The sequence below is a fragment of the Zalophus californianus genome, chromosome 16, assembly GCF_009762305.2.
Source record: "Zalophus californianus isolate mZalCal1 chromosome 16, mZalCal1.pri.v2, whole genome shotgun sequence".
In the NCBI taxonomy this organism is placed as follows: domain Eukaryota; kingdom Metazoa; phylum Chordata; class Mammalia; order Carnivora; family Otariidae; genus Zalophus; species Zalophus californianus.
Window position 1 is genome coordinate 27,527,861 of NC_045610.1, and position 21,721 is coordinate 27,549,581.

Sequence of the window (21,721 nt, forward strand, 5' to 3'; positions counted from 1 at the left end):
TCTCTCCTGTAAATGATCAGAATTTGGAACTAAATTATATTTTTCTTATTTGATGAATTTTTTAATTAAAGTTTTTGGCAATAGCTTAAATAGTTTAGCTAAAAGGTTAACAAATGAGGTAAAAGTTTTTTAAAAGTTTTAAAAGTCTCTAAGGAAAAAAGTACTTAAACTCTGTCTATGGGTGTAACCCTGGATAGAACAAAGGAGATGGCAACCAGAGGATTCTTCACCCTAGACTGTTAAGTCTACTATTTGACCCATCAAGTGGAGTAGATGAGCTGACTTCGGAGGCTGACTTGCATCTCTCGATGGATGGACAGATGTGTAAACCTTTTAGGCAACACTGAATAGTGTTGAAGAGATTATATCTCACATCACCCCGGCTCCAGCTGTCCTCTACTCAAGTTGCAGCTATTAAATAATCAGGGGGAGATTTAAGTTTTTCTCAAGCCAGTATTTTAGAGATTCCTACATCTCAGGTAAAAAGATTTAGAATTCTTTAAGAATTTTTTTTTTTTTTTTTTTTACTTTACTAAATCAGATCTAGCTTGACAGCCTGAGAAAACGTGTACCAGAAAGGGCAATGGCTGCACGTGACTCCTCTGATCTAGAACATAGACCCCACAGGAGAGTGTGTTCTAGAATGGCCTAGGAACTTTTCTATTCCTTTCCCTGCTGTTGCTTTAATCTGCCACTACATTTACCTGTTTCCTTATTCAAAATCCTTCCAACAATGACTACATTCAGAAAGCTTATCTCAAGGTTTTCGTTGCCTTTTTTCTCATTAACATAGTACAAGTTTGGTAAACCATGGTTTTTGGCTCTGTCCCCCTTGACGTTTTTATGTAACAGAAAGTCAAGGGTATGTTTGAAAGAGAAAGGAAGTTCAGAGAGCAAATACAACCTAAGGAGGTGTGTATAAGAGGGGAACCTGAGGACGTGTGTATAAGAGGGGAAAAATACAAGCCAGTATTTTTATTGTTTTGAAAAACTCCAGTCTTTATTTTTTTAAAGCACCAGTTGCCAGAGACTATCTCTTTCAGCCAGCAATTACCTGTTTGTATCACTCCAACGCCATCTGGTCTTTGTAGCAGCATAGGGGTGAGTTTGATCACATCAATCACAACAGAGCATGCAAAACAATAAGTAAATTTGGAAACATTGAGGGAGAATGGAGTGGGGGTGAAACAAATAACTGATACTATCAGGTTAGTTCCCAGATTCCCAAATAACAGAAACCATTATATCATTCTTTGGCTGTGTATATTACTCTTACTATATAGACCTGCACCGCCCAGTAAGTACTAGCTACATGTGGCCATTTAACATTAAATTAATTAAAATTAAGTAAAATCTAAAATTCTGTTTTTGGGTCACATTGGCTGTATTTCAAATGCTCAGTAATTACATACGGCCAGTGGCTACCACACTGGACAACGCAGGTAGAGAACATTTCCATCATTGTGCTATTGGGTAGCACTGGTTAGACTGATTAAATTGGTTAGGGGAGGCAATACCTGCTTCCTCTAATATTTAGTAAACCAGTAGATCTGTTCCTATCCCCTCCCAGTTGCTTCTTCCCTTATGTTCCCATTACACCATCTACTATAGCTCTTGCCACATTTTGTAACAATAGATAACATTTATTAAGTGTTTGTTACATCCTCTGTCTCTGGAACATTTCACAAACAAGTAAAACCATTTTCAATCACAGGTCTATCTGACTCTGACACCCATGCTCTACATCTCCCAAATTAAACAGATTGTGTCTTGTACTTGATTAGTCATAGTACAGTACCTAGCAGATAGCAGGGGCTCATTGGATGTTTACTGAATAAATGAATACGCAAACTTATATAAATTAACTACTAAAAAATGTATGCTTTTTTATCATCTATTCTAGAGACTTCACTGATCATGCCATCTATTTCTACAGTGATGCCATTATTTTATAATTACTATAACTTTATAACATCTTTTCATATCAGGAGGATTAGCCTTCCTACCTAATATTAATTTTAAAAGATGTCACTTGGTAGTTTCACATGCTTATTTTTCCAGATGAGTTTTCTCATTTTGCCAAGTTTGAGGGGGGAAATCTGTTGCCATTGTGTTTGGGATTGCCTTGAATTTATAAAGCAATTTGCAAAAAAAAAAAAGATGTCTTTTTTATATAGAGTCTTATCCAGGAACAAATTATATTGTTTCATTAATTTAAGTCCTTTTTATGTTGCTCAGTAGGGTTGTTTGGTTTTTTTTTTAAGTAATCTCTATTCCCAACGTGGGGCTCAAACTCATAACCCAGAGATAGAGAGTCACATACTCTTACAAATGAGCCAGCCAGGTGCCCCAAGATCTTCATACTTCTTAATGAATTTATTCCTAGTTATTTTACTTTATTTCCTATTTTGAGTAAGAACTTTGCTTTAATGTGTTACTTGCCACCTAGCAAACATTCCTCTTTCTACCAGAGACGGTTCCTTCTCTACTCTCAGTCCATGTGCATCTAGGGCTAAGACGTAGTTCAGGTCTAGCTAATTAGACAATCACATTCCTCTGGCTATACTGATTGTTCAGGAATTGGAAATAATCCAAGCTGGGCTGGTTAGAGTGAATCCTGCAATTTATGTAAGAGCAACTGAGTGAAGTTACTGTTACTTTCCTGCTTGATTTGAGCCTGGGCAGATCTAGCAGTCATCTTGCCACCACATGGAGCCTGAAAATAAAATCAAAATTAAAGAGGGGCACCTGGCTGGCTCAGTCGGTAGAGCACGTGACTCTTGATCTCAGACTCGTGGGTTTGAGCCCCATGTTGAATGTGGAGCCTACTTGAAAAAAAAAATAAGAAAGAAAGAAAGGGAGGGAGGGAGGAGAGAGAGAGAGAGAGAAAGAGAAAGAAAAAACAGCTGAGATTTGGAGAAATGCCAGGTTGGGATGAATCATCTGAGGCCTTGAATCTGTGTACCCCGTATGTTGAAGGGTAGCCAATAAATTCTGTTTTGCTAAAGCCAGTTTGAGCTGTGTTAGTGGTCACTTGCAACCAAAAAATTCTTAAGTACACATTAGGCATACATGCTAGATTTTGGTCTGAGCCAAATTTTGTCCAACAAAGTCCAAGATATACTACTCATCTAGTTTTACATTATTAAGTATTAAAATAGGAATGGATAATTGAATTTTATCAAATGCTTCTTTGGGCATCTTTTGAGATTATTCTGGTGTTTTTCTTTTGACCTTAATATATAAATTATCCTAACAGACTTCCTATTATTTTGTTTTGTTTATGGTCTCAGTACGGTGCTAAGCTTATGTTAGGCCCTCAATAAATGAATGAATGAATGAACTGTTGTACTCAATATACAGGTATTTTACTTAAGATTTTTTTACATTGATTACTAAGACTGATTTCTCATTTCCTTTTTTAGTTTTATTTCAGGCAAGTTTTCCTATCAGTGTTATGCTTTGTAAATTTTCCTTCCATATGCAATTGGATAATTCATTTTAAAAAGCATTAGAATTGTCTATCTTTGCTCATTTGAAAATGTTCACCTGTAGAATCACCTATTCTTTTTTTTTTTTTTAAGATTTTATTTATTTATTTGAAGAGAGAGACAGCGAGAGAGGGAACACAAGCAGGGGGAGTGGGAGAGGGTGAAGCAGGCTTCCCGCTGAGCAGAGAGCCGGATGTGGGGCTCGACCCCAGGACCCTGGGATTATGACCTGAGCTGAAGGCAGACGCTGAACGACTGAGCCACCCAGGTGCCCCCAGAATCACCTATTCTTTGTCATTTTTAGAAGATAGCTCCTTGACAATCTTAATCTCTTTCTTTTCAGGTAGTTTGTTAGTTTGTATTTTTCTAGAAAATACCCAGGTTTTCAGACTTATTTACACAAAGTTTTCATAATTCTTTTAACTTCCTCTGTGTTAGTGATAATTTTCCCCTTCTTGTTTTTAATTTTTACATTGGGATATTTCAAATTGATTTTAGGTTGTCTGAACAGGAGTTATATCCGCCAAACTAAATTTGTACCAAGAGATACACAAGGTTGTTTAGCAAACACTGCTGGTAGAGATGACATAAACATGAAAAGAATTTTAGGTTAAGGATTTTTTTTTAAAGTTTTTGGGAACAACTGAGAGTTCCGTGGGGACTTGAGTGCCTTTAAACCAGTGACGGCAGGCCTCATTCAGTATGCTTATTTCCCACTCTGATGTATGGATAAACACAATCTGTCCTGAAGAGATTCTCCTCAGTGCAGCTGACACTGAGGGATTTGGGTTAAATAGATTAAGGACTTGCAAAGAGTGAGAATTACAATAGATCATTCTGAATCACAGCCATGGCAAGGAGACACTACTGGGTAATCTCTTGAAAAAATAGAAAATCAGAATGACCAATGATACCACCAAAAGAAAAAAAACAAAAAACCCATCATTTCACTTTACTATCTTATGGGGGTTTAATTCCAAAGCAGGCATGCAGGGCTACACTTTAGTCTGGCTACGTTAAGTATTCTCCTTCTGCAGGGAGTGTGGAACATCAGTATATAAATAATTGCTGCTTGAAATGGAAACATAAAATAAAAAAGGGTGTGAAAAAGAGAAAATTGTCCGAAGTAGCAATCCACCCCCTCGCAGCTGTAAATTACTCATTAGTCGTTAATGTCACTGTACTGAGCTGGAGCTGAGTCAGCCACCACCCAGGCTGCAGTGAAGCAGAATTCCATCTCCCTCATCTTTTCATTACAGGGCTTTCACTTCATGCATCAGTACCAGAGGAAAGACCAAAGCTTTGTAGCAGGAATTCCATCCAAGCTGACTCTGGAACAATTTGGTTCCAAGTGAATCAATTACTCTCAGTAAAAACAAGAGGAGGAATTCCTTTCTCGCCAATTTTCTGTCAAAAATGATCTAGAAAGATAAAGTAAGAACAGATATATTTACTTTTATATCTGCCTCAAGTTCTCTGGGATCTAGTTATTCTGATTCATTAATATATGCTTTGTTCCTTATGCACCATGTTTAAAGGCAAATGCTTAAAATAGAACAAATAAAGTGAAATATTCAAATTCCTTAACAATTTTCAGTAGTAATTCCTAATTTTTACAATTGCTATCTCCTTAGACCCTGTCAAATATGTATAAACCTAATATGTTAATAAATATGCCTTCATTAATAAATAAAGCCTCTTAGGGGCACCTAGGAGGCTCAGTCAGTTAAGCATTTGCCTTTGGCTCAGGTCATGATCCCAGGGTCCTGGGATCAAGCCCCGCATCAGGTTCCCTGCTCCTCGGGGAGCCTGCTTCTCCCTCTCCCACTGCCTGCCACTCCCCCTGCTTGTGCTCTCTCTCAAATAAATAAAATCTTTAAAAATAAATAAATAAATAAAGCCTCTTAATTTGCCTGGAAAAAAGGTGTACAGTGATCCATGCAATTAAATCACACATTAAATAGTTGTCATGTTGAACTCTGTTTATTTATTGGTAGAAATAAAATTTAATATAATTAATGAGAAGTTTTGTTACAACTGATTTCTTGAATTTTTATATGATTTTTTACTTGAATTCTTAAAGGTAAGCTAAATATTTTAAATAGGTCTTGCTCAAACTCTCTCCCCTCACTCATCTTTTCTGTTGCGTCTTCACACTTCTCAATTTACTCTTTCCACTTACCTAGGCATTATTTATTCTGTTAATATTCTGATATTATTATCAGAATGTATTCTGATGATATTGTTATGTTAATCTCTTGCTCCAACTGTCATCACATTTTCAAAATATACCCTGTTTTTTTCCCCTCCTTTGATTGACCAGTTTGAAATACTCGCATTTTTTTCTCTTGCTACCGCTATAAAATCAACAAGTGGGTAAACATAATTAGATTTCATATTACATAGACATTCTCTGCGGGTTACTACACATGAGAAGATTTTAATATTTTTAAACAAATGATGTAGGAAAGGTACTCACCCACAGTCCCTTCTGTGCCATCTGTTTCCTTTGGGAGATAATGTGCAGAAAGGTCACTCTGAAGGACTTTGTCTGCTGTGGCTCTGGCTAAAGCAGCAGCCAAAAAGGAAGGGCAATTACTGAAAGAAAAAAGGCTATTTCAGTAAGAACTAGGAAATAATACATTTAACATTATTACCAATTATTAACATATATGTCTCAAAACAAAATTATGTCTTTAAACACTATTCAACACATATTTACTGAGTGCATATTATGTGCTATGTACTCTGCCTTGGCACTGGGTATACACTGAACAACACAGACATGGCCTCTGACCCAGTAGGGCTTAAAATCTAGTTAGGGAGACAGATGATAAACAAGTAAACAAACAGGACACAACTTAAAATTGGGATAAGTTTTATAAAAGAAACAGGATATAGTGATAGAGAATAATAGAGGGGGTACCTACTTAGAATGGTCAGGAATCCATTATCTCGAAGGATAAGAAAGATTCAGTTCTGTGGGGTGGGAAGTTGGGAGAGAATATTCCAGGCAGAGAAAACAGCATGTGTACAGATCCTTTCTGAGAGCTTCGTATGTGTGAGGAACTGAAAAAAGCCCAGAGAAGATGAAGTATGGTGGATAAAGAGTAAAGATGGCAAGGAATAAAGTCAGAAGGACAGGCAACTGCCAGTTATATGAACCTTTTAGATCATGGAAAGGAATTTGGATTTCAAAGTGCAGTGAAAAGTCACTGAAGGGGGCGCCTGGGTGGCTCAGTCGTTAAGCGTCTGCCTTCGGCTCAGGTCATGGTCCCAGGGTCCTGGGATCGAGCCCCACATCGGGCTCCCTGTTCAGTGGGGAACCTGCTTCTCCCTCTCCCTCTGCTGCTCCCCCTGCTTGTGTTCCCTCTCTAGCTGTGTCTCTGTCAAATAAATAAATAAAATCTTTAAAAAAAAGTCACTGAAGATTGTAAGCAACAGCATGCCATAACCAGACATATTAATTAAAATATGACTTTTGACTGCTGTGCCAAAGGAAATCAGAAAGGGGCAAGAATGAAGGAGGGTGGCCAATAAGGAGATTGTTGTAATCCAGGTGAGACTGAAAAAAAAGTGAGTATATTCTAAAGAAAGAAAATACAGAACTTGCTGATTATTGGAATATAGAGATAAGAGAAAAGAATTAAGGCTGAGTCCTGGGTTTTGGTCTGAGCAACTAGGTGAATGGTGGCATCATTCACCTAGACGGAGAAACCAGGAAAAGAACAGGTTTGTGGAGGCAAAGGGTAAAGAAGAAAACAAGAATTAATTTTAGCATGTTAAGTTGGAAATATCTATGAAATATCCTAAAGAAGGTATCAAATGAAGTGAAAGTTATTAAATAGTGTGGAGCTCAGAGATGTTAGGAAATATGGAAGTCATGAATGTATGGAGGATATTTAAAACTACTGAAATAGAGTACATCATATAGGAAGAAATTATAAAAAGAGAATTGCCTCTTGTTTTCCAAACCCTTTTAGAACAGGAAAGTTATCTCATGCCTCACCATTGTATGCTGGGGAGTTATGGGAAGGGTGTAGTTTGCTTCTTTAGTCACCACGTTTTCACATCAAGTGGAATTAGGAGCTTTCATCAAGAAATTGTACCCAAGGAATCTCACCTGCACTTGACCTCACTGAGTTCCTAAACCTCCAGCCTAAGCCTGAGGCCATTAAGGGATGGAACTTTGGGATACCTTATGGGGGGTGGGGGGCAAAGGGGTGTATTTTATATGTGTGAAGGATGTGAATTGTGTGGCCAGAACAGACATGGCAGGGGCGCCTGGGTGGCTCAGACGGTTAAGCAGCTGCCTTCAGCTCTGGTCGTGAGCACAGGGTCCTGGGATTGAGCCCTGCAGCATCAGGCTCCCTGCTCAGTGGGGAGTCTGCTTCTCCCTCCCACTGCCCTTGTGCTCTCACTTGCTCTCTCTCTCTCTCTCTCTCCCTCTCAAATAAATAAAATCTTTTAAAAAATAAAATAAAGGGGCACCTGGGTGGCTCAGTCGTTGAGCGTCTGCCTTCAGCTCGGGTCATGATCCCGGGGTCCTGGGATAGAGCCCCACATCAGGATCCCTGCTCATCAGGAAGCCTGCTTCTCCCTCTCCCACTCCCTCTGCTTGTGTTCCCTCTCTTGCTATGTCTCTCTCTGTCAAACACATAAAAAATAAAATCTTAAAAAAAATTAAAATTAAAATAAAAAAATAAAATTAAAATTAAAAAAGGAACAGACATGGCAGACTGTTTTTCTAAAACAGGCCACAACAATATTTCTGATATCTGGTACAGCTGCTTTAGCAGTTCCTTAAGATGTTGAAGTTATTATATAGCCCAGCAATTCCCCTTACAGGTATATATCCAAGAGAAGTAAAAACATACATCAACACAAAAACATGTGAATGAATGTTCATAGCACCATTATTCATAATAGCCAAAGAATAGAAACAACCAACTATCCATCAACTGATTATGGATAAATAAAAGCAGTATATTCATACAATGGACTATTATTCAGCCATAAAAGGAATAAAGTATTGATACATGCTACAATGTAGATAAACCTTGGAAACATTATGGTAATAGAAGCCAGTCACAAAAGACCACATACTCTATGATTCCATTTATATAAAAAGTCCAGAATAAGCAAATCTACAGGAACAGAGTACAGTAGCAATAGCCTAAGGCAGAGGGGTGAGGTGGGTAGGGAGTAACTGCTGGTGGGTGGAGGGTTTCTTTCTGGAGTGATGAAAATGTGCTAAGTCTTGGACTGTAGTGATGGTTAAACAATTAGGAATGTACTAAAACCCCCGAATTGTATACTTTCAATGGGTAACTTTTGGGGCGCCTGGGTGGCTCAGTCGTTGAGCATCTGCCTTCAGTTCAGGTCATGATCCCAGGGTCCGGGGATTGAGCTCCGCATCGGGCTCCCTGCTCAGCGGGAAGCCTGCTTCTCCCTCTCCCACTCCCCCTGCTTGTGTTCCCTCTCTCGCTGTGTCTCTCTCTGTCAAATAAATAAAAAATCTCAAAAAATAAATAAATGGGTAATTTATGCTATGTGAATTATATCTCAATAAAGATGTTTAAAAAATCATTGACTTTGTTAAGAACCATTGACTGGTGGAGGTGAAAGTAAGATTAGAATGGGTAAGTGGGAGGCAAGGAGGTGTGGCAGCAAGTAAAAGGTCATTTGAGGACAGGGACAGCTTGTTCTTATTTTAGAGTGGTGTAGAATCTGTATACTAAATGAAATAATCTAGTAGAGAAAGATTGATAGATAATGCAGGAGACAGGGGATGACCAAAGGAGTGAAGTTCCTGAGAAGGCAAGAAGAGAAGAGATCCAAAACATATCTGGAAATTGCTGACCTTTGATAGCATGAGGCATATTTCACCAGTTGGAAAAGAAAGGAAGAAAATGGGTACAGATGCAGGTATGTTTCTAGATTTCTTAGTAGGAAAGTAAGAGAGTTCCCATCTAAAGGGTTGAGTCAACAATAACTTATTGAGGCTTACAGTGTTCCAGGCACAGTTCTGGTGCTCAGGATATAAATGACCATAAAAGACAAAAACTCCTGCCTCTGGAACCCTTCCTCATACACTATTGGTGAGAATGTAAATTGGTGCAGCCGCTATAGAACACAGCATGGAGGTTCCTCCAAAAATTAGAGATAACATACAACCTAGTAATTCCACCTCTGGGTATTTACCGAAAGAAAACCAAAACACTAGTTCAAAAAGATACATGCACCCTTATGTTTGTTGCAGCACTATTTACAACAGCCAACATAAGGAAACAACCTAAAGGTCTGTCCACATGAAAGGATAAAGAAGATGTGGTATATAGAGGGCGGGGGGTGGGGGGACGGGTTAGCCTGGTGATGGGTATTAAAGAGGGCACGTTCTGCGTGGAGCACTGGGTGTTATGCACAAACAATGAACCATGGAACACTACATCAAAAACTAATGATGTAACGTATGGTGGTTAACATAACAATAAAAAATTTAAAAAAAGAAGATATGGTATATATACAATGGAATACTAGCTATAAAAAAGAATGAAATCCTGCCATTCACGATAACATGGATGGACCTAAGTGAAATAAGTCAAAAAAAGACCATATGATATCACTTATATGTGGGATCCAAAAAAGAAATGAACATACAACAGAAATAGACATAAATACAAAGAACAAACTAGTGGTTGCCAGTAGAGAGGGAGGTGGGGAAAATAGGTGAAGGGGATTAAAAGGTACAAACTCCCAGTTATAAAATAAGTCACGGAGATGAAAAGTACAGCATTGGGAATACAGTCAATAATATTGTACTAAATTTGTATGGTTACTATATGTGGCAAGCTTTTCTTAATGTATAATTGTTGACTCACTGTGTGGTTTACCTGAAACTAACACTGTATGTCAACTATACTCTTAAAACAAAAACAGGGCACCTGGGTGGCTCAGTTGGTTAAGCGACTGCCTTCAGCTCAGGTCATGATCCCAGGGTCCTGGGATCGAGCCCCGCATCGGGCTCCCTGATCAGCAGGGAGTCTGCTTCTCCCTCTGACCCTCCCCCTGCTTGTGTTCCCTCTCTCGCTGTCTCTCTCTCTCTCTGTCAATTAAATAAATAAATAAAATCTTTAAAACAAACAAACAAAAAACAAAAATAACCCATCTCTGGAGCTTACATTCTAGAGAATGGCTTCTCAGTGAAGTATGGGGTTAGATCAGTAGTTCTCAAACTTTTGCAGACATCAGAATCAATTTGCAAGACTTGTTAAAACACAAATTGCTGGGCCCCATCGCCAGAGTTTCTGACTTGGTAGGTCTTAAGTACGACTTCAGAATTTTCGTTTCTAACAAGTTCCCAGATGAGGTTCATGCTACTGGTCTAGGTACCACACTTTAAGAACCACTGGATTAGATTATCAAGTGGGTGGTGAGGGTAGAAAGTATATGGGGCAGGAGGGATGAAGAGAAAGTAGATATGAAACAGACATATCAGAAAGTAGGACTGTCAGTGCTAAGAGATTGGTTTTATTTAAAAATTGTCTGTCTTTCTGGTTGTACAATTTTCTCCATCTATGTCCATGTCCTGGAATATGTGTTGGTAAAAAGAATTGTCTAGTTCATCAAGATTTGGGATTTTGCGAGTATTAACAAGTAAAGAAGAGACATTGAAATTTAGTATCTTTTTAAGCATGTGAATACAGTGTTAGACCATGAACTTTAAATTGGCTAAGAACAGACATGAATGGTAAATCAGTGTGGTCTAAATGTAATTAAACAACTGTAGTGGGAGTACTTGGGCACATAACTTAGAAGGATAAAGAAGTATTGTAGTCTGAGGACAGGATGCTTGTGTATAAGATTTTGGAGCCAGTGCAGTATTTGTGATAACAAGGTTTAGGTGAGACCAAGAAAGTGAGTGGTTGAGTGGTTTAGAAACAGATAAAATGGCAATGTTTACATTTGACGTCCTTAGAGGGTAAAAAAAATGGAAAATTATCTTTATCATTATCACCATTTATCAGTATTTTTCAAATTGTAGATTACAATCCATTAGTGGTTAATGAAATGAACTTATGAACTGTGACCAGCATTTTTTTTCTAAGATTTTACTTATTTACTTGAGAGAGAGAGAGAGAGAAAGCACAAGCAGAGGGGGTGGGTGGACAGAGGGAGAGGCAGGCTCCCCACTGAGCAGGGAGCCTGAAGCAGGGCTCCATCCCAGGACCCTGGGACTATGACCTGGGCCAAAGGCAGACGCTTTACCAATTGAGCCACCCAGGTGCCCCTGATCAGCATTTTTTAATTTTTATTTATTTTTTTTAAGATTTTATTTATTTATTTGAGAGAGAGAATGAGATAGAGAGAGCATGAAGTGGGGGTCAGAGGGAGAAGCAGACTCCCTGCTGAGCAGGGAACCCCATGCTGGACTCGATCCCGAGATTCCAGGATCATGACCTGAGCCGAAGGCAGTCACTTAACCAACTGAGCCACCCAGGCACCCCTGATCAGCATTTTTTTAAAAAAGGAAATAGGGTACATGAGGTAAGGCTAAGTATTCTGTATACACACATAAGTATATACTGAATCTTGATTATGATAAAAAAAAATTTTTGAAAGCCACTGCCCTTTAGCAATTATGAAATAAATTGACATCCCTTGAAATCCAAATGCTTTGTAAGCAGTATTACCATTTCTCCTTTCATGCTAAGTTAACTGAGTTTTTCTTGATAAGTCAAAATTTTTCTTCATAAGCCTAAATAAACTCTTTGTCAGCACTGCTTGTTTTTACCTTTCTATCATGCTGTACTTTGACTAACTGGACACATCCAAATATTTTGCATACGTGGACTTTTAGTATACAGTTACAAGATTTACTTGGTCCTTTTGTTTCAAAATTTATATTAAGATTACCTAAAAACCTTCATTGTAATCTTATTCCCTAGAATACCTCCCCCTACCAAGAAAGAAAAAGTATCTTTAGTGTAATTATTAAAATATCTAGGATCTAAGGCTCACCAAAGGTAAAAATATGAAAACTTTAGAGAATAAGGCAAGAACCATTAGTCTCATTAATGTATCATCTGCAATACATTTTTAGTCACAGTTAATGTAATTTTTTACTTTTTGTCAGACAGAATGAAAATATTTTCAGTGAAGTAGGGAGGAGGATTAGCTGACTAATAGCTAGATATAAAACATCGAGCTACACCCTTCACCACGTCAGCTACCTCCGCCTGTCAGAGAGCTGGAACACTGAGCCTGAACAAGTTCTTATGATTTTGACTCTGAAATGAAAGCGATTATTTCAGAAAAATCAGAATTGCAAATATATTTTAAAACATAGTCACATCAGGGGCGCCTGGGTGGCTCAGTCATTAAGCATCTGCCTTCGGCTCAGGTCATGATCCCGGGGTCCTGGGATCGGGTCCCACATCGGGTTCCCTGCTCCGCGAGGAGCCTGCTTCTCCCTCTCCCACTCCCCCTGCTTGTGTTCCCTCTCTCACTGTGTCTCTGTCAAATAAAAAAATAAAATCTTAAAAAGCAAAACAAAACATAGTCACATCAGAATATTTGATACAAGTCAAATAAAAGCTTATCATTAGAGCTTGTCATTTTTCAGCGAATTACCAGGAGTGACTAACATGATAATTACATAGCAAACTGCTTTCTTGCATCATTTCTCATATAGCCCTGGATAGAAGCATTTACAATGCTGATACATGAAGGTCTCAAAGTTTGGCAAATGTACTATCAGAGAATGGCCACAACTCATAGCAGTTTGTAGATTTGAGGTTACAAATGTTATTATCTTGAGAACACTGCTGAAGTAGAATGGGATTTGAAATTTTTTAACTTTTGCGGTGTGTGTCATTTTGAGAGACTGGCTCTTTTAAAGTCAAATTAATCATGTTAGGGCTCTCAAATATAGTCCAAGAAAGATCCTTTGCTATTTATACATATTAGCAGAATTTCTGAAGTGCTTACCATTCCTATCTTCAAGCAATTCACATCCTGAGAACAAAAGGAAATGTGTTTTCATGCATACCAATTTATTATTTTCTTGTTTGTTTAGGCATCAAAGTACAGGCTTTATATATTCATAGATAAGAACAAATCCTTGTCTGGTTTATATCTAAGCCATACATAACTATGCATAGCCTTTGAACAATGTTGAAATATCATTAATTAGGGGTGCATTTAGTTTTAATTCCTAGTCACATAAATAAATCATGCCATTTCATTAAAGCTATTTATGTTAATGGATGCATATTTGAACTTTTGTGTATAGTGACTTTCTCAATGTTACATATTGTAAAGCAGAAATCCAGACTCTATCAAGCTTCACAAACTGAACTCTGTAATCAATCCTTGTAGTGAATCTACTAGTTAGGAAATAATCCTTCAGATTTTGTATTGCTTATTTTCTTAAAAAGCCACACCTATGCCATAAACATAACAATATTGTCACCAACTGGTTATGAAGTTTAATATTTCAAACAAGAGAACACTATTTCCTACCTCTTTAAAAATATTTATTTACAAGACCTTATTATTCTGTCTCCATTCTATAGGCTGATAAGAGTCCTAGAATCTACATTTTCCAATACAGAAAAGAAAAGGAGTCAGATTAGAATTGAATCCGAAAGGTCGCTTTTTCTAGCACTGTATATCACCATCTTGGTATACAGCAGAAACCACAATAAATTATTTTGGCATAAAAACATTTACTTTGCATTCATTTTCAAATATCATGCATAAATAAGTCCTGTCAGATGGACAGGATAGTATTTTAGTCAGATCTTTTTCTAAGTTGACTTGTTAGTATCTTCCACATGCATATCAAGACAATATACATTTTAAGGCTGCAAAGGAAGCATTTTCATTACAATACCAAACCTACACAAATCACTAAAGACATTATTAGATAAATTAGAGGTTTAAAAGTACGTCCTTCCTGACACTGGCAATGTGGGCGTTGGCACAGCCCCCACAGCTGTGTTTCAGCCGTCTTGGCAAAGCATTGCTAAGGTAATAAAAATTCTTGAAGGTGGGAAGTTTCCATCAATTAACTTTGAAAGACTCGTCTAGAGCAGCCTCATCTCAGCCCACATGTTAGGATGATTCTGTCTACTCATTACACCCTTGCTAGCTAGGGTGACAGTCACTTAAATGTTGAATTTCTGATTACCAGCCCCCCCCAACAAGTTAATCATATGTATTGTAAATCTAAAACAACACATTAAACTAAAATTAAAAAGGCAAAGTCTCCACCTGACTTGGTATTCTTTTTCTTAGTGGACTAAACAGAGTTAAAATTAGGGCTGATTTTTTTTTCTCTTTAAGCTATTTTCTTTCCTTCTATAGCAACCTCGAGGAATGCCACCTGGAGTCAACGGACTGTAATGCCCACATGTCACAGTTTCTCTTAGGTAGCTCTTCTGAATCTAAATGATGTTACCTACCAAATGACTAGTTCCTGCAGTTCTGAGTTTGGGATTCTCGCAACAGAAATCTCAGTCCCTACTGAGGCTCTCAGTGTAATCTTAACAACCATTTGTTCACACTGACCAGGCTGACATTTAAGCAAAAACAACAGTATCATAAGTTTTCTGTGAATAGCAATCTAGATGGTACACACTTACTTACCCAAGGTCAAAATACCACTAGACCACAAGACCACAAAAAGAAGAGGGTTTAGCAGTAACTGTCTTTCTTGTCATTCTTACTCCATGACCAAAGGAATTAAACAGCACAAATTTACTGAAACTTGTCAATATCACCAATGTGACCTTCCTGTTGCTAAAACCTAGTCTCTTCTCCCATCCGACTCATTTAGGAGCTACCAAGTGACTGGCTGCTACCTGCTCATCATGCCCTCCACTTTGATACACTTTCTTCTCTAGGCTTCAAGATCATCACACTCTTACATAACTCTTAGGATTCTGTCTTCTCAATCTCCTTTGATGGTTCTTCCTCTCCTCCCTGCACTTGTAATTCCTCTCATTATTGTAAATCTTTTCCTTTTTGCACAGCCTTTATACTTTCCTAGTATACTACGTGCATTTCTTATTGTGTTTATTGTTTATGTCTCCTCTTCCCACCTGACTGCAGATGTTTTTATCTGTTTTTGGTGATTGATGTCAATGCCCAGATCAGTGCCTGGCACACAATGATCAATATTTGCTGAATGAATATACTTCTGTTTTTTTTTTTAAAGATTTTATTTATTTATTTGAGAGAGAGAGAATGAGAGATAGAGAGCACGAGAGGGAAGAGGGTCTGAGGGAGAAGCAGACTCCCTGCTGAGCAGGGAGCCCAATGTGGGACTCGATCCCGGGACTCCAGGATCATGACCTGATCCGAAGGCAGTCACTTAACAACTGAGCCACCCAGGCGCCCTGTTTTTCTGATTTATACATGTTTAAGCCATTCCCTAACTCCTTAGAATGAATGTTCCTTAAGAGTATAAAGTCAATACATTTATGAAAGCGTATTCCATATAACAATGTTGAGGTCTTACGTGTAGGCTATGAAACAGGCTAGTATCAGTAAACAGGTGATAACCATTGGCAAAAAGGAATGAGGGTCATATTTACACTTTTGTTGTCAACTCAAAACGGTTTGTGCTGACACCTCACTTAACTTAGACTTTAGTCCCTCTCATTAAGAGATAATGTATTTAAAATCTGAAAGTATGTATGGCTTCTTAATAGGAATTCTACTTCAGTATTTTGAAACAATTGACCAGTCTTAAGAAAGCAGGGAGTAGCAGGAGGACCCTGGGCTTGCCTCATCCCTCAAACACAGCTAGATCAACATCAAATCATTTTGAACAACTAAGAAATCGATCTGAGGATTAAGAAAACTGCGCATTTGGAGGAAGAGAACATAGCAGATGCAAGGTTTGGAGATGTGAACTGGGGGAGAGATAAGCCACGGTGCCACAGAGGGGAGGGAGCCCTTGTCAAGGAGAGAGGGAGAGAGCAGGACAAAAAGCAGCGCATAGGGTTCCAGAAGACACTGAGGTGTGGGGGTCCCCTAGGTTGCACTGGGAGAGAATGCTCCCCTTCTTGGAGTACATTTGGAAAAGGGTATTTTGTCTCTCCAAGGACAAAAGGCTCACTGAGCATCACTGAGCACTCTTCCAACAGCAGGGGATGGAAGCGAGCAGAGGGCAGATAACCTGGTCACAACTTTTCGCTATGCTTCATCATAGATTCCAGCCACCATGTGTGTGCCATGTGACTTCTTTTCTGGGAACAGAACAGTGCCAGGTGCAGCACTGCAGGGCTCTCCTTGGGGGAGGAGAGTGGGTCCACACCTTGCCGGATCTTTTAAGATTTGGAGATTTGAATCCCAGTCCATGGCCAGAGATAAAACACAGGAGAACTGTGGTGCTGGGCATGCCCGCAGCCAGGCACAAACAGGTTGAGGGTAGGGATCTGACAGAAGCCTGGGCCACAAGAGGGGAGACTGTTTGCTTTTCTGTGAGGGCCTCCTGAACAGCAGTGGCCCCAAGTCCCCCTGTCTAGGACGAGAGGGCAGGGTGACGCCATCTTCCACCCCTCTCACCACATCACCGCCCCCCCGCCCCAGCATGGATCAGAAAGAAACACAGCACCTCCAGTGGAGGCTGGAGTCACTTACACCAAACCCCACTCCCCTGTGCCCAGCAGGGGCATCTTTACTAAGGCAGGTCTGACTGTAAGCCAGCGCAGGGGGACTCTCCCTCAGAAGAACAACATAGGCCCCCACATGTACCAAGTCTACTGATCATAGAATGTTCCAAAGCCTCAGCTCCAGTTCTGGTGGAAATAGGACGAGCATTTCTTTTTTTTATTTTTTAATTTATTTTAATTTATTATTATTTTATATATATTATTTTTTCCTTTTAATTTGGAATCAGGCTTATAGTTTTTTGTTCATTTGTTGGTTTTGTTTCCTTTTCTCATTTTTGGATCAGCCTTTTTTTGTTTTTCCTCTTTTCCTTTTTCCTTTCTTTTTCTTTGGAATCAGGCTTATAATTTTTTGTTTGTCTGTTTGCTTTTTTGTTCCTTTTTCTTTTCTCTTTTCTTGGATCAGACTTCCCCCCCAACCCAAAAATCGGGCTTATCTTAACAAACAAATCAAAGCACATCTAGTTAAAGGTCCAAACACTCCCCACTGCAAGCAAGGAGGAATTCTGTAGAGGACTGGCCTGTGGGAAAGAGCAACCAAAACACAATAGCAGAGTGCACACAGCATACACCGGAAACATTTCCTGAAGCGCCAGGCCCTGGACAGTGTATCACCCCTTCTTAATATAGTATTACTCTTAGGAGCAGGAAACATAACAAGCTTTCATAAAAGTAAAAGACAGAAACCTAGGCATAATAACAAGATGGAGGAATTCTCCCCAAAAGAAAGACCAAGTAGAAATCACACCCAGGGATTTGCTCAAAACAGATATAAGCAATATATCTGAACAAGAACTTAGAACAACAGTCATAAAATACTAGCTGGGCTTGGAGGAAGCAAATACGACATCAGGGAAACCCTGGCTGCAGAGATAAAAGACCTAAAAACTAGTCAGGACAAAATAAAAAATGCTATAACTGAGAAGCAAAACCAACTGGATGTAATCACAATGAGGATGGAAGAAGCAGAGGATCAAATAGGATACAGAAGTTAAAATTATGGAAAATAATGAAGCTGAAAAGAAGAAAGAAAACTATTAGATCATGAATATAGACTTAGGGAACTCAGCAATTCTACAAAGGGCAATAAGATCCATGTCATAGGAGCCCTAGAGGGAAGAGTGGGAACAAGAGGCAGAAGGTTTATTTGAACAAATTCTGGGACCTTCCCTAAGCTGGGGAAGGAAACAGGCATTCAAGTCCAAGAGGCACAGAGAATTCCCCTCAAAATCAATAAAAACAGGTCAACACCAAGACATATCATAGTGAAACTTGCAAAGTACAAAGATAAAGACAGAATTCTAAAAGGCGCTAGGGACAAAAGATGCTTAACCTACAAGGGCAGACACGTAAGGTTAGCAGCAGGCCTGTTCGCAGGAATTTGGCAGGCCGAAAGAGAATGGCATGATATATTCAACAGGCTGAATAGAAAAAATATGCAGCCAAGAATATTCTATCCAGCAAGGCTGTCATTCAGAACAGAAGGAGAAAGACTTTCCAAGAGAAGCAAAAACTAAAGGAGTTCATGAACACTAAATCACCTCTATAAGAATTATTAAAGGGGACCCTTTGAGTGGGAAAGAGAGACCAAAAGCAACAAAGACTAGAAGGAAATCTATAGGGACAGCAACTTTACAGGTAATACAATGGCACTAAATTCATATCTATCAATAATTACTCTGAATGTAAATGGACTAAATGTTCCAATCAAAAGACATCGGGTTTCAGAATGGATAAAAAAAACAAGACCCATTAATATGCTGCTTACAGGAGACTCATTTTAGACCCTAAGACATCTCCAGATTGAAAGTGAGGGGGTGAAGAACCATCTGTCATGCTAGTGAACATCAAAAGAAAGCTGGAGTAGCCATACTTATATCAGACAAACTAGATAAACTAGATAAACCAAAGACCATAATAAGAGATGAAGAAGGGCACCAAACCATAATAAAGGGGTCTATCCAACAAGAAGATCTAACAGTTATAAATATTTATGCCCTCAAATTGGGAGCTGCCAAATATATAAATCAATAACAAACTTAAAGAAACTCACTGATAATAATACAATAATAGTAGGGGACTTTAGCACACCACTCACAGCAACGGACAGATCATCTAAGCAGAAGATCAACAAGAAAACAATGGCTTTGAATGATACACTGGACCAGATGGACTTAACAGATATATTTAGAGTATTTCATCCTAAAGCAGCAGAATACACATTCTTTTTGAGTGCACATGGAACATTCTCCAGAACAGATCACATACTGTGTCACAAATCAGGCCTCAACAACTACAAAAAGGGGACTCCTGGGTGGCTCAGTCGGTTAAGCATCTCCCTTCGGCTCAGGTCATGATCCCAGGGTCCTGGGATCGAGTTCCACATCAGGCTCCTTGCTCAGCAGGGAGCCTGCTTCTCCCTCTGCCTGCTGCTCCCCCTGCTTGTGTTTGCTATCACTCTCAAATAAGTAAATTAATTTTAAAAAAACTACAAAAAGATTGAGATCATATTTCATGCATATTTTCAGACCACAACACTATGAAACACAGAAACAACCTAATCTTATACCTAAAGGAGCTGTGAAAAGAACAGCAAATAAAGCCTAAAACCAGCAGAAGGAGGGAAATTATTAAGATTAGAGCAGAAGCAAATGATATAGAAATCAAAAAATAGAACAGATCAACAAAACTAGGAGCCGGTTCTTTGAAAGAATTAACAAAACTGATAAACCCCTAGCCAGACTTATCCCAAAGAGAAAGGACTCAAATAAATAAAATCACGAATGAAAGAGAAAAGATCACAACCAACACCACAGAAATACAAACGACTAAGAGAATATTACGAACAATTATATGACAAAAATTGGGCAATCTGGAAGAAACAGATAAATTCCTAGAAACATATAAACTACCAAAACTGAAACAGGAAGAAATAGAAAATTTGAACAGACACATAACCAGCAAAGAAATTGCATCAGTAATCAAAAATCTCCCAACAAACAAGAGTCCAGGGCTGGATAGCTTCCCAGGAGAATTCTACCGAACATTTAAAGAATAACTGATATCTATTCTTCTGAAGCTGTTCCAAAAAATAGAAATGGAAGGAAAACTTCCAAACTCATTCTACAAGGCCAGCATTACCTTGATTCCAAAACCAGACAAAGACTTCATTAAGAAGAATTACAGACCAATATCCCTGGTGAACATCGATGCAAAAATTCTCAAGATACAAGCCAATAGGATCCAACAGTACATTAAAAGGATTATTCACCACGATCAAGTGGGATTTATTCGTGGGCTACAGGGGTGGTTCAATATTTGCAAATCAATCAATGTGATACACTACATTAATAAAAAGAAAGGATAAGAACCATATGACACTCTCAATAGATGCAGAAAAAGCATGTGACAAAATACAGCATCCTTTCCTGATTAAAAAAAACCCTCAAGAAAATAGGGATAGAGGGCGCCTGGGTGGCTCAGTCAGTTAAGCGGCTGCCTTCAGCTCAGGTCATGATCCCTGGGGTCCTGGGATCGAGTCCTGCATCGGGTTCCCTGCTCAGCAGGGGAGCCTGCTTCTCACTCTCCCTCTGCCTGCCGCTTCCCCTGCTTGTGTGCTCTCTCCCTCTGTCAAATAAATAAAAATCTTAAAAAATAATAAAATAATTAAAAATGTTGCACCTTGTTTAAAAAAAAAAAAAAGAAAATAGGGAGAGAAGGAACATACCTCAACATCATAAAGGCCATATACAAAAGACCCACAGCTAATATCCTCAATGGGGAAAAACTGAGAGCTTTTCCCCTAAGATCAGGAACACAACAGGGATGTCCACTCTCACCACTGTTGTTCAACACAGTACTGGAAGTTCTAGCTTCAGCAAACAACAAAAAAAAATAAAAGGCATCGAAATCAACAAGAAAGAAGTCAAACTTTAACTCTTCACAAACAAAATGACACTCTATGTAGAAAACCCAAAAGACTCCACCCCAAAATTGCTAGATCTCATACATGAATTCAGAAAATCACAGGATATAAAATCAAGGTACAGAAATCTATTGCATTTCTATACACCAAAAATGAAGCAACAGAAAGAGAAATTAAGGAATCAATCCCATTTACAATTGCACCAAAAACCATAAGATACCTAGGAATAAACCTAATCAAAGAGGTAAAAGATCTGTACTCTGAAAACTATAAAACATTTATGTAAGAAATTGAAGACACAAAGAAATGGAAAAACATTCCATGCTCATTGATTGGAAGAAAAATATTGTTAAATGTCTATACTACCCAAAGCAATCTACACATTCAATGCAACCCCTATCAAAATACCACCAGCATTTTTCACAGAGCCACAACAAACAATCCTAAAATTTATGTGGAATCACAAAAGACCCTGAAAACCAAAGCAAACTTGAAAAAGAAAAGCAAAGCTGAAGGCGTCACAATTCCAGATTGTATCTTACTATGTTTTTCAGAAGTGCATATTCTCCTTTTTGCTGCTTCCAATACGCTCTACTGTGGGTAAAATGCTATTAAACAGCATC

At 38.6% G+C, this 21,721-nt stretch overlaps 1 protein-coding gene across 2 annotated transcripts in view; it reads right to left on the reverse strand.

The window, feature by feature from the left end:
* PPM1E (protein phosphatase, Mg2+/Mn2+ dependent 1E) overlaps positions 1 to 21,721 on the reverse strand; it is a 184,706-nt gene that overhangs the window by 18,447 nt on the left and 144,538 nt on the right. For both annotated transcript variants that reach the window (XM_027567872.2, XM_027567873.2), the window contains exon 2: positions 5,971 to 6,089. In XM_027567872.2, the coding sequence (XP_027423673.1) occupies positions 5,971 to 6,089 (119 nt within the window). The remainder of the gene's footprint in view (positions 1 to 5,970; positions 6,090 to 21,721) is intronic.